The sequence below is a fragment of the Geotrypetes seraphini genome, chromosome 14, assembly GCF_902459505.1.
Source record: "Geotrypetes seraphini chromosome 14, aGeoSer1.1, whole genome shotgun sequence".
NCBI lineage: Eukaryota > Metazoa > Chordata > Amphibia > Gymnophiona > Dermophiidae > Geotrypetes > Geotrypetes seraphini.
In genome coordinates, this window is record NC_047097.1 from 62,010,855 (window position 1) to 62,024,401 (window position 13,547).

A 13,547-nucleotide genomic window follows, 5' to 3' on the forward strand; every position below is an offset into this window, starting at 1 on the left:
CTCGCCCCCTCTTCTCTCCTGTCCTCCCCCTCCCTAAAAGCCAACCACTATCTTCTTTCCTTCCCGTTGCCCCCAACTTGGGAACCAAAATCTTTCTTCTTTCCCATTCACCCCTCCCCCCTCAAGGGTCATCTTCTCTCCTTTTCCTCCTTTCTCCAATTCCTAGTATCTCTCTCCTCTCATCTCTCCTGCTCCCCTGAAGTCCAGCAGATTGCCCTCACTCTGCCCCCCTCCCTCCACTGGTCCAGCATGCTTTGTCTCCTCTTGAAGGCCCCATATCTCTTCTTCCCCTCCTGCAGCTGGCATCGCACTTCCCTAGTCCTTCTTGCTCAGCCCAGTCCAGTCTGGCATCTCTCAATCCCTCTTCTCCCCCAGACCACAAACCTCAAACATTTCCTAGAGTGACACCAATATTGTAGCCATGCTATCTTAAGCTGGCGCAGGCATTCTTTCCTCTGCTGTGTCATGACTCCTCTGATGTAATTTCTGTGATGCAACAGGAAGTGGTAGAGGGAAGGGTGTCTATCAGGTGTGGTTGGTGGTTCTATAGGAAATGTTTAAGGTTTGCAGTCCAGGAGCGGGGTAAGAGACGCCATGCCAGGGGGCAGAGTTAAAGGGAGAGAAACAGGTCATGAGGGTGGGTATCGACTGGCCACCAATGTGTGTGAAAAGGAAGTGTATGCATGTGAGCTGGAGATGGGACCTAAATACATGCGTTTCATACCAAATGTGAGTGATTTGGCATGTCTGCAATTTCCCAATGGGTTATAACACAGAGGAAGAGAGAACAGAGAGACCTTTGAAGAGAGACAGAAAGAAATATAGATTTTATAATGTGGCTCTCTTTCTGTGTTAGGCCTGACACATTCACTGTTCTCCCAGTCAGTCACTTGGGTTTGTTCTGGATAGAGGAGGAAGATAACCGTCAGGACCCCTGGACGGAATACCTCACTCTCTTCAATGACTGAAAATGGACTTTCACACTAAAACAGGGGAAACAAATCCACAAAAATCAAACAAGCAAGAGCAAAAGTGGAAATGTCCAATCAGAATGGTACACAAAAAGTGTCGTTCAACTCATCTGATAAATCCAAATGATCAAACCGTTGCTCCGAATCTTGTGACGCTACAAACCAATACGGTTTGTAGCGTCACAAGATTCGGAGCAACGGTTTGATCGTTGTGTTTTAGAGCATATTCATCCAATTGATACCCAAAGACTCCTAAGACTCCTGATGCAGGCCGGGTGGCCGAAACATGATCATGTCGAGTCATTGAGTTACTTTGGATGAATGAGTTATTTTGGATGAATAAAGACATTTGGATTTATCAGATGAGTTGAAAGACACTTTTTGTGCACCATTCTGATTGGACATTTCCACTTTTGATCTTGCTTGCTTGAAAACGGACTTTCAACACATAAATCCTTACTTAAAAATCATGCAGGGTGTTATTCAAAATGTTTTTTTATGGCTAACTGTGGAGTTAACTGCACAAATCGTGAGACCTGAACATTTGGACTTGTTGCAACACATTAATGCATTGCTATAATGTTGTTTTTGGTTTTATATTTCTGTAAAAATCTCAATAAAGATATTTGGGGAAAAAAAGTATTCTGCAGTGTTCTGTAAAAGTTTTTATTCAGGTCAGAGGTTATACCAAAAAAAGGAGTTTTTTCAGCCTATATATATTTCCTACTGTTTGTGAAGAGCAACAGTGAAGGACCAGGAGGCTTGCCATCCTATAATTCAGTACTCTGTCTCCACCTGCTGGTCAATGGGCACAACCACTAGTCATTGCGCCTAAAGGAAAGAAAATGATCAGATGAGACTTAATTTTTCCTTTTATTTGTTAATGTTATTTATGTACAATCCATACACCTTTTCTGTTTTGCCTGTTTTTAAATACTTCATTTTACACAGTACTTGCAAAGACACAGCTTTCAAGGTTGAATGCGTTTTGTCAAAGGATACAACTTTGAATCGAAATTCTCTCTCCTTTTCAATAGACAATTTAGGGGTCCTTTTATCAAGGCGCGGTAGGCGCGCTAATCGCTAACGTCTCCATTGACGAGGCGTTAAGTTTTTTGGCTTGCCGCAGGGGTTAGCGCATGATGAAATGTCCGACGCGCTAACCCCCGCAGCGCGCCTTGATAAAAGGAACCTTTAGCTTCTGGAATGCAGGTCTGTAGTACGGAATATAATGCATTTCAGAAAAAAAGTAAACGTATGACTTGTCACAAATTTTCCAGCTTTCTCTCATTTTTAAAAAATTAACAACAATAGTGTCAATACATGATAATGGTTCTAATAACTGTTCCAAGTTGCTGTAAAGCAGGGGGTCTCAAAGTCCCTCCTTGAGGCCGCAATCCAGTCGGGTTTTCAAGATTTCCCCAATGAATATGCATGAGATCTATGTGCATGCACTGCTTTCAATGCATATTCATTGGGGAAATCCTGAAAACCCGACTGGATTGCGGCCCTCAAGGAGGGACTTTGAGATCCCTGCTGTAAAGTGACATCATTTTATTGATTCATTTGGTTTTAGCTCATTTCGGGGATCCTTTTACTAAGCTGCAGCTTAAAATGGCTATGTGCTGATGCAATTTAAATATCTACCCGTGCAAACCATGCGCTAAAATATTTTTCTAACATTGTTGCAGAGGGGACATCTGGGCACGAATTAGTGCAGGTACTTTGCCATGCAGTAACTGATTAGTGTGAGATTACAAAATAGATGGTGGTAAGGGCTTATGCGCTAATTTTCTTTTTAAATAGTCATGGGTTAATGGCATTATTAGCGCATGAAATCCAAAAATATATATATATTGCCCAATACTATTTTGGAGGGGTCTAAATCTAGATACTACTACAAAAAAAGCCCTGCTCCTGAATCTCTACTTTGCACCCAGTACCTTCAATGAAAAGTTTACACTTTTGTAGTGATTATCAGTTATTCACTAACGGGAGGTTTATCAGGCTGTGGGAACCTCTTATCAATAATTAAGAAGTTCACCAGGGTATGTCCACAGTTCATGTTCACCCTAAAGCACACTGCAGGATCTACCCACAAACATCACTTATTACCTTCCCGTATTTTAAACATTTATTTAAATGATATGGAGAGCTTAAATATTTGAAATGCAGCGGGATGTGTCCCTGGAGAAGGATACGAAACAGGGTACTCTGTAGGGAAATCAGTTGAGTCCCTTCAAGGAAATGATTGAATATTTGCGGATATGATCAGATAAGTTTCCGTTTACATTGACTTGTGACCTGCATGGAGGAGACTCTTTTTCATTGGGATAAATGGATTTAAGCGATTTTTGTGATTTTGCACCTATTAATTTTGATATCTCCATTTTACCTTTGCACTCAGCACTTTTGATATGTAAACAAATGTTTAAAATACGGGATGGTAATAAGTGATGTTTGTGGGTAGATCCTGCAGTGCGTTTTAGGGTGCACATGAACTGTGGGCATACGTCTTAATTATTGATAAGAGGTTCCCACAGCCTGATAAACCTCCCGTTAGTGACTAACTGATAATCACTAGAAAAGTGTAAACTTTTCACTGAAGTTCCTGGGTGCAAAGTAGAGATTCAGGAGCAGGTCTTTTTTTTGTAGTAATTATTAGCACATGACCATCCATACACAAAAATAGGAAATCAGCCATTTTACTGCTGGGGTTAAATAGGTCTTAGTGAACAGGAAAGACCTTTCATTATACTGCAGTAAAAAGTGGACTTAGCATGCCCTATGCTACATCCACTTTTTACTACAGTATGATGAAAGGGCCCCTTGGTAATGTAGTAAAAAAAAGTGAGTTACCTCAGGTACAAGCTAACTTCGTTAACATGATTAAATGACCTCTTCCCAAACATCAAGTTTTTGATTACCTCCAGCATAGACAGAGACAGAAAACTTATCCTTTCAAATGTGTCCTTTCACTAGGTAGTTCCCTGTTACCAGAGAGCCCTTTCATCATATGGCTTGATAGTAACATATGCTGACTTGATCATTCTATGACAGCGGTCTCAAAGTCCCTCCTTGAGGGCCGCAATCCAGTCAGGTTTTTCCCCAATGAATATGCATTGAAAGCAGTGCATGCACATAGATCTCATGCATATTCATTGGGGAAATCCTGAAAACCCGACTGGATTGCGGCCCTCGAGGAGGGACTTTGAGACCCCTGTTCTATGACGACTTCAGAAGTGCAGTAGGAACAAAGTAATATTTTGTTATTATCATACGAACACAATTAGGCAAATTTAGGGAGAGGAAATAAAAGTGACTTGCTCGAGGTCAGGCTGAAAGTTAGTTGTAGGTTGTGGGTTAGAACTAATGTCCAAGAGCTCACTCATAGATTTGTACTTGTATCAGCAGAACTCATGTTCTACCTGCTCAGTTAACCCAGGTTAACCTGGATAGTGTCTCACGACATTTCTGTAGAAGATTTAGATGTTTAGGTTTTTATATCTTTGCCTTGAAAATTCCAGACCTCTTGAATGCCTGATAGTAGTAAATGACGACCTTCATGGTCTATCCAGTCTGCCCAACAGTCAAGAGTCATTATCAAGTGAATGTTGTAATTATTCATTAACTTGCTAAGTTCCTCTACAAAATATCTTCCTCCCCCCCCCCCCTGAGATCTTTCACATTTTAATCTCAGATGTTTCAATCTCCTGAGCTGCCTCTTGAGATATATCAGAGTCTTCTTTGAAGACCTTCTGGAGTACTCCCTGGATGGACCTCCCAACTCCTTGCTTTCCCATGCTCCCCACAAAGAAATACACAAAGGGGTTAGCAGCACTATTGACCACATTGCAGAACAAGGCCCAGGTGTACATGACAAAAAAATTCTGAACATGGACAATATCCAAGTACATGAGGAGAGACAGGATCCTTGGTGGGAGAGTGAAAAGAATAAAAATGACGACCGTCACCAAAATAACAATATAAAGTGTGGAGGAGTGCCGGCGCCATGTTTTGGTCCAGATTTTGATGAAGAGGATCAGACTAGACAGCACCATGGCTGGGGAGAAGACCAGCAGAATCAATGTAGATATGCTGATGATAATCACGTCACACTTCAAATCACTCTTCCTGTATTCTTCATCGTTGCAGCCAAAATACTCCATACACGTCAACAGGATGGAGACAACCCAGAAAATGGCACTAGCAAGGCTTGACTGGTATTTTGGACGTTTACAGCGGTACCAAAAGGGGAAGATGAGGGATAGACATCTCTCCACACTGATGGCGGTCAAAATGAGGAGGCCAGCATAATAGACTGCAGTCAACAAAAACCCTGTAATCGTTAAATTCTCCTCTATTTGTATCCAGAGCCCACAAACTATGCACAGGAGCACAACCATAGAGATTAACAGTAGGAGAAAGTCCGCTACAGCCAGGTTCAAGATGTAGACAGTGAAAGGGGTCTTTCTAAGGCGGAAAAAAAGGACCCAAAGGACTAACCCGTTTCCTACTAAACCCAAAAGAGCGATAGCTAGAGCAAAATAGACCACGATGAAATCACTGATGGAGGTTCTCATAGTGGAGTTGTTCAATTCTGTGCCATTAATCAATTTGATATCTGAAAAGTTGAGGGACAAAGTTGGCTTTGTCATGCCGGCGACCTCTTCGAGATGCTGCAGTTATGTTTCTTTCTCTCCTCCACGAGTCGTTGCTCTTTTGTTTTCTCTCACACTTCTCCAAGAGTTTTCTTTATTTTAGGTGTTGCTCCGGGAAATGGCACAGTTCTCTTTCTCTCTTTGTCCTGCGGACATGGAACAAATAAGGAGAGAAGCACTGTAAAGAGAGGTTCTGGAAAAGATGGCCCTTCTTAGAGTTTCAGAGAGGATCAGTAAGTTTCTAGGGGTGCGATTCAGTATAAAGCGCCAAAGTTAGGCACCGGGATGATTTGCATTAAGAGAGTATGAGGGGGTGCTGAAAAGTTCTCAGCCCAAGCAACCCAGCTTCCTAAATTCGGAGCCTTATTTTGCCACTGTAGCTGAAAAAGAGTGTTATCTTATTTTGCTAAGTGCCAATTTGCAGAGACAAAATTCTCTGTTTTGACATTGTTTCAGATCATTGATTGAACCGGATCCACGTCATTCTCTTCTTGGTTGGGCTGAGAACTATTCAGCACCCCCTGGTAGTGTGAAGAGTTTCAGTGTCTGGTAACCAGAGCTGAGACTGTGATGTCATAATGCCTTATTCCACCAATAAGATCCAACCTCGTCGGTGATGTCACAATGGCTTAATTGTCCTATACTTGGCTCACATTGATTACATACAAGGGGGTGCTGAAAAGTTCTCGGCCCAACCAACCCACTTCCTAAATTCTGAGCATTATTTTGCCACTGTGGCTGAAAAAAGTGACAATTTGCAGAAACAAAATTTGACATTTCAGATCACTGATTGAACCAGATCCACGTCATTCTCTTCTTGGTTGGGCTGAGAACTATTCAGCACCCCCTGGTAGTGTGAAGAGTTTCAGTGTCTGGTAACCAGAGCTGAGATTGTGATGTCATAATGCCTCATTTCACCAATAAGATCCAACCTCATCAGTGATGTCACAATGGCTTAATTGTCCTATACTTGGCTCACTTTTATTACATACGAGGGGGTGCTGAAAAGTTCTTGGCCCAACCAACCCACTTCCTAAATTCTGAGCATTATTTTGCCACTGTGGCTGACAAAAGTGTCAATCTGCAGAAACGAAATTCTATGCTTTGACATTCCAGATCACTAATTGAACCAGATCCACGTCATTCTCTTCTTAGTTGGGCTGAGAACTTTTCAGCACCCCCTAGTAGTCTGGAAAGATCACCCTGGACAATAGCTTGGCACGCTTCCTGCTCCTAACTTTGGGCGTAAGAACTTAACGCCTGACAAAAGCTGACTCAAACGCTCGTGCTTGGCTGACTGCAGTTGAGCACGCAAATTTTGGCATCCTATGATATCACAACTAATTTCTGAGCACCCTCCTGACCAGCCCGTACCCTTCCCGTGGCCACGCCCCCTTTTGAGTTGCATGCTATGAAATGTAGGCACACTTTTTATAGAATAGAGCATGGAACAAATATGCATATAACTCCAAAAGAGTACCAATTAATACAATTTATTGATTGTTAAAAACCTCATGAGCTAACTCGTTTGCATGCGGATCTGCAATCTACGCCCATATTTGCCTGCACAAGTTTACGCGACCTATGGAGAATCTAGGCGTAGATATCTAAACTTGATTTTATTCAGTGGAATACTGGACCATTTATATTGAATTCTTTTTTTTTTAATCTTTATTCATTTTAAAACTTTCAATAAGTGTGATACAATATTAATATACAATCATTTTCATTTAACATCACTTAAAACTCTTACAAAATTCCAAAAACAATTACCCTCCCTCCCCTACCATCATTTCTTCATTCAAAGACCTCCCCCTCCCTCCCCCTGGATGTGTACAATCAGCATAGGAAAAGAAAAATATTATCAATCATTACAGTATTTTTCTAATGGTCCCCAAACCATCCAAAATTTCTTTAGATGTCCCTGCTGCATGGTCAAAATACGTTCCATTTTGTAAATGTGACCTAAAGCAGTGTTTTTCAACCTTTTTACACCTATGGACCGGCAGAAATAAAAGAATTATTCTGTGGATCGGCATCGGTCCGTGGACCAGCGGTTGAAGAACACTGGGCTAAGATGTGGGCCAGACCCCGCCCATCTCTACCCAATCTCCAACCCAGACTCCGCCCCCATAATAGTACTAATTGCACCTTGCGTGTCCCGTGCTTCATCTGGAAGCCTTCCCTCTGATGTTGCAACGTCAGAGAGAAGGCTTCCGGTTCAGGCGCAGGATGCCCGTAGGAGCCACTGCCCGTGGCTTTGTGCACTGAATCAGTTAGGAAGAGGGAGCTGGCTCGAAGATAATGCCGCATCGATTGCACCGTGGACCGGTGGTTGAAGAACACTGGGCTAAGTCGTGGGCCGGACCCCGCCCATCTCTACCCAATCTCCACCCCAGACCCCGCCCCCATAATAGTACTAATTGTACCTTGCACGTCCCGTGCCTCATCTGGAAGCCTTCCCTCTGACGTTGCAATGTTGCGACGTCAAAGAGAAGGCTTCCGGTTCAGGCGCAGGATGCCCGTAGGAGCCACCGTCCGTGGCTTTGTGGACTGAATCAGTGAGGAAGAGGGAGCTGGCTCGAAGATGACGCGACATCGATCGCACCGTGGACCGGCGGTTGAAGAACACTGGGCTAAGTCGTGGGCCGGACCCCACCCATCTCTACCCAATCTCCACCCCAGACCCCGCCCCCATAATAGTACTAATTGCACCTTGCACGTCCCGTGCCTCATCTGGAAGCCTTTCCTCTGACGTTGCAACGTCAGAGAGAAGGCTTCCAGTTCAGGCGCAGGATACCCGTAGGAGCCGCTGCCCGTGGCTTTGTGCACTGAATCAGTTAGGAAGAGGGCACTGGCTCGAAGATAATGACGCATCGATTGCACTGTGGATCGGTGGTTGAAGAACACTGTTTTGGGCCTGATGCACGTGCTGGCCCTGTGGACCGGCAGGAAATTTCTGTGGACCGGCATTGGTCCATGGACCAGTGGTTGAAGAACACTGCTTTAAAACATAGCCCACCCCAAAGCTACATATTTATATTTATGCTGCTTTTATGGCTAGGTGCTCTGGTATAAAACTATGCACCCTAAGTACCCAGTCTGAAACTTATAGAAAGGGGCGATTGCATTGCTACTCCCTGCACTGCCTCGGATCTGTGTGTGTCGGCTTAGTCTCGTGTTGTATCTGTGCACTACTGGGACAGTGGGAGAAGGGTAAGTGGAGGAATCTAGCTTTCAGAGAGGGTGCCGGATAGCTTGATAGGGCTCAGAGGACTTCTAGACAAGCAGTTTCACCCCACACACATAAAGCCTTGCTACATAGGCAATATGAATCTTCAAATGTGCAGTTTAAAGTCTGCAAAATTGTCAGAACATTTACAAAAAACACACACATCTACTGAGTGCAAAATTATTCTAATGAATGGAGAAAGAGTAACTAGGGAGGGTGGAGGAAGGCAGATGCATGGAAAACTTCAGCTCGCCAGAGAATAGGTACAAGCTACAAAGCCAAGCATATTGTTAAGGTTATACTCACTATGCCTCTTTGTGCTGTAGGGTCTTTCCTGTTTATCTTTTGCAAGAGAAAGTCCAGTCACAGAGTCCTTTTTCTAAGCCTTATCTAAGAGCCCTCCAGGCATCTGGGCTCCACCGAGCTCCTTCCACTACACATCTGCACTTCCTTCTGTAATACTCTGGGGAAAGGGGGGGGTTAAGATGTTTCTAAGTGGGAGGGCTTGAGAGGTGCTTTAAAAGTCAGTGAAACATGGAAAGGCAAGCCACAGCCCAGCTTCTCCTGGAAAATGAATAATTAAAACTCTAAAATGCCCAGAAAAATAGGGCTGATGAAAAAGAGCATGCATTTGATGAGATTATGCTTTTATGGGCTGGGGATTTTAGTTTATAGAGAGGGTGTTGACAAGTTCTCAGCCCAACCGAGAAGAGAATGACGCGGATATGGTTCAATCGATGATGTGAAACAATGTTAAAACCACAGAATTTTGTTTCTGCAAATTGGCACTTAACGAAATAAGATAACACTCTTTTCAGCTACAGTCAGTGGCAATATGATGCTCAAAATTTAGGAAGATGGTTGGTTGGGTTGCAAACTTTTCAGCACCCCTCTCATATGTATATTTCTTTCTTTATTAAATTAATTCCTTTTCTATCCTGTTGTCCCCAAAGAGCTCAGAACGGGTTACGATTTAACATACATTATTTCAGTACAAGGTTTTATCTTAACTTGATACTAGGGTCTAATATTATAATATACTAGTATTTTAACCCGTTACATTAACAGGTGCAAGCTGTCTGTCTTTCTTTCCCCCCCACTTCCCTGTGCAGCAGCCACAGCAGCATTCCCTCCCCCTCCATGTCCCTGTGCAGCAGCATTTCCCCCCACCCTACTTCCATGTACAGCAGCATTTCGATCCCCCCCCACTTCCCTGTGCAGCAGCCAAAGCAGCAGCATTCCCTCCCCCCACACCACTTCCCTGTGCAGCAGTAGCATTTCCCTTACCCCCCCTTCCCTTCCTGCGGTCCCATCCCCCCCCACACAGTACCCTGTGCAGCAGCAGCATTTCCCGTCCTTCCCTATGCAGAAGCAGCATTTTCCCCCCCACCCCACACACACACTTCCCTGTGCAGCAGCAGCAGCATTTCCCGGCCTTCCATAGAAGATGACGGCAGAAAAGGGCTACAGCCCATCAAGTCTGCCCACTCTGCTTACCCACCCCCTGTCTATGCCCTAATGACCCAATTTCCTTATCTTGACCCTCCCTGTGCAGAAGCAGCATTTCCCCACCACACACACACTTCCCTGTGCAGCATCAGCATTTCCCCCCACACACACACTTGCCTGTGAAGCAGCAGTATTTCCCGGCTTTCCCTGTGCAGCATCGGCATTTTACGCCGCCCCCTTCCCAGCCGCCACGTTGAAATTAATAGAAAAGCACTGCACCGCGCTACCCCTGGCTTCGGCATCTTCCATCCACAGCGGCCAACCCTAGCGGAGACAGGAAGTAGTCAGAGAGGGCGGGCCACAGTGGACTGAAGACGGCGAGGCCAGCATTAGCGCGGTGTAGCGCTTTTCTCTGAATTTAAAGGCGGGTGAGCCGGCCAGAAGGAGGAGGCTTTGACGGTGATGGTTTTGGCAGTGAGTGAGGGTGGGAGGGGGGAGTCGGCGGCTGTGCTGTTTCTCCGAGTTGTGTGGCTGCCGCCGCATCCGCACTCCTGCTTGCCACAGACCTACTGATCACAGATCAGAGATCACGGAAGCACGCAGGTAAGTGCGCATGCGCGGCTAGGGTTTTATTATATAGGATAATACAGTAAAACCTTGGATTACAAGTAACTTGGCTTGCAAGTGTTTTGCAAGACAAGCAAAACATTTGATTAAATTTTAAATTGATTTACAAGCAAAGTCTTGCAATACCAGTACTTACAGTATACACACATCACAACTGAGCCGATGGTTCTTCTCTCTCTGATGCTGTAGGAGTGTGGTGACTGTTCTAAACAACAAAAGGGATTTTTTTTTGTTCACAGTGTATTTATCTATTGGGGGAGGCTCATGGAGCTTTCTTGTTTTTAAACGTTTTATACAATATAAGTTCATTTTTCTTTCTTTTGATTTTTACTGGCTGAAGGCTTATCTGATGGTATGTGTTACTGAATTGGAAGAATAAATAAAATCCTTGCTCTTTGCCTGGGTGCTGAATGTCGATGATGTAAGACACAAGTTAAACAATGGAAAATTGATTTGACGCAACGAGTAATTTCACAAATTCCTGTAACGCAGCAAGGGTGGTAGCGCCCCTGCCGCCCCGCCCTCTTCCCCGAACCTTTTTAGCTTCTCCGGCGTGAGCAGCTTGCTGCCCATGTCGGTTTTGGCTCACCCTTTAATGTAATTTCCTAGGCGCGGGTCCCGGAAGTGGAGAGAGCATGCCGATGCCGACGCGGGCAACTTCGCACCAGGGAAAGGTACAAGGGAAGGCAAGGGGCAGGTGAGTGAGCGGGTGGGGGACAGAAAGGAGAAGGGGTGCCACCGTGCCCTTAGGAAGACCATACCCGAGGTGAATCTCCCCTCACCCCCTTACTATGCCACCAGACACTACAGCGACACCCCTTGGACTGTGTGCGGACCCTGACCACCTACATTAACAGGACACAACAGACCAGACAAGCCTCACAACTGTTCGTCTCCTACGACCATAACAGGCCAGGACGGCCGGTCACCAAACGCACGCTCTCACGCTAGATATCCCAGTGCATCTCTTTCACCTACAGAAGAGCGCAGCGTGAACCGAAGAACAGTGGTTTACAGGACATTTCAGCCACAATCTAGATGACTAGCTTGTAGCCAAAAATTTGCCAAACTCTACCTAGCTAACTTTAGCCAAATAGATTTAAGCCTGTAAACCTTGAATATAACAATAACTGAGAATTTGTACAAGCCTGACAGTAACTAGGGATGTGCATTTGTTTGACATAACATGGGTAATTTCTTTCACTTGATGTGTTTAATTTTGAGAATTTCCCATACCAGAAGGTACGATACCAAAATAAAAGTAATCCCTGCTATTCTGCCCCCATTTCATGGGGCAATTTCTCAAGTTTCTTGTATAAATCAAGTAGATTGTTCCAAGATGTGTAAACAGTGTGTGTTCTGTGGACTCAAACTCCCAGAATGCTTAGCAGCTCCCAGAGGGATTGGCTGCAGCTTGTGCTGGAGCCCCCTTGGTATTCAGTTCTGGAAGAAAGCTGACTCCATCTTAGCCATCACATGCTGTAGAGAGAGTTTGTCTCTCCAATCTGTTTCTGTACTTTTAGGTTTGCTAGCCTCCTAACTTGAATCTGTTAGTAGGAATTCAGCTTGTGAGAGAAGCTAAAGTACATACACTTCTCCCTCCGTATTCACGGTTTCGATGATTCACGGTTTTTAGCTTGCTGGCTCCTCCCCCCAAATTACATCAGCTTGCATAGAAAAATTGCTGATTCCCAGCACTTTCTTCACCGTGTTTTGCCTCTCCTTCAGGAGTAGGCCAGGAATTCTATCAGTGTCGGAGCATTTAGCACACTAGGTCATGGTAAAAACCTCTACCGTAGCTTAATAAAAGAGGGCCTATGTTTTTAGATATGTATGCTATAAAGATTATGGATCTTTGTTGTACTCTGCATAGAACTGTAGATTGAGTGGAACAGAAATTTCTAAATAAAAAGTGACCTTGGTGAGTGCTTCCGAGGGTCATTTCCACACACAAAGGCCATTTTCACTGCAGGGGTAAAATGGCCGATTTTTCTATTTTCATTATTAATGGCCACAAGCTAATTTTGCCATGGGCGCATGGCCATTAACATGTGAGCCTCTACCTCCACCCATTATGTAGACACTAAGGGCTGGATTCTGCAACCGGCGCCCAAGTCGGTGGCCGCCTTAAAAGCGGCCACCGATCACCTGTCAATCATTAGAGGGTGCCGATTTCAGAATCGCGCCTATTCAGTCAAGATAGGCGGCTGAAATGTAGGTCCAGAAAACCCTGGCCTACATTTCAGTCGGTTTTCTTTGCCACTAGACCGCAGCAGCTGATTGTGGCATGGGAATTCCCCCATCAGCTGAGCGGCAGGGACTCCCCACAAAGCCGTGAGTCTATAACTGGCGCCCAAGAATGACTGACAGGCAATCTGACTTTGGGGAGTCCCCGCTGCTCAGCTGATGGGGGAGGGTGGAATTTCCCTGCTGCGTTCTAGAGGCAAAGAGAGATGGTTGAAATGTAGGCCAGGGTTTTCTGGGCCTACATTTCAACCGCCTATCTTGTTGTGATTGGTGGCTGGGTAGCCACTTTAGCCCGTCTAATGCCACTTCCGGCATTAGCCATGCCTACTTTGGCATTCCGCTGCCTAAAGCGGCAACCTA

General features: G+C 44.8%; 1 protein-coding gene across 1 annotated transcript; it reads right to left on the bottom strand.

The window, feature by feature from the left end:
* Positions 1–2,452: 2,452 nt before the first annotated feature.
* Positions 2,453–9,305, bottom strand: LOC117348017 (proto-oncogene Mas-like). The gene is made up of 2 exons (XM_033919594.1): positions 9,171–9,305; positions 2,453–5,778 (listed from the first exon to the last, which is right to left on the bottom strand). The coding sequence occupies exon 2, from the start codon at positions 5,627–5,629 to the stop codon at positions 4,655–4,657; it is 975 nt and encodes a 324-aa protein (XP_033775485.1). The 5' UTR covers positions 5,630–5,778; positions 9,171–9,305; the 3' UTR covers positions 2,453–4,654.
* Between the last annotated feature and the right edge of the window lie 4,242 nt (positions 9,306–13,547).

What these genes read in the sequence shown, in the direction of transcription:
- LOC117348017 (XM_033919594.1), bottom strand. Translation starts at nt 5,629, where the DNA reads ATGACAAAGCCAACTTTGTCCCTCAACTTTTCAGATATCAAATTGATT.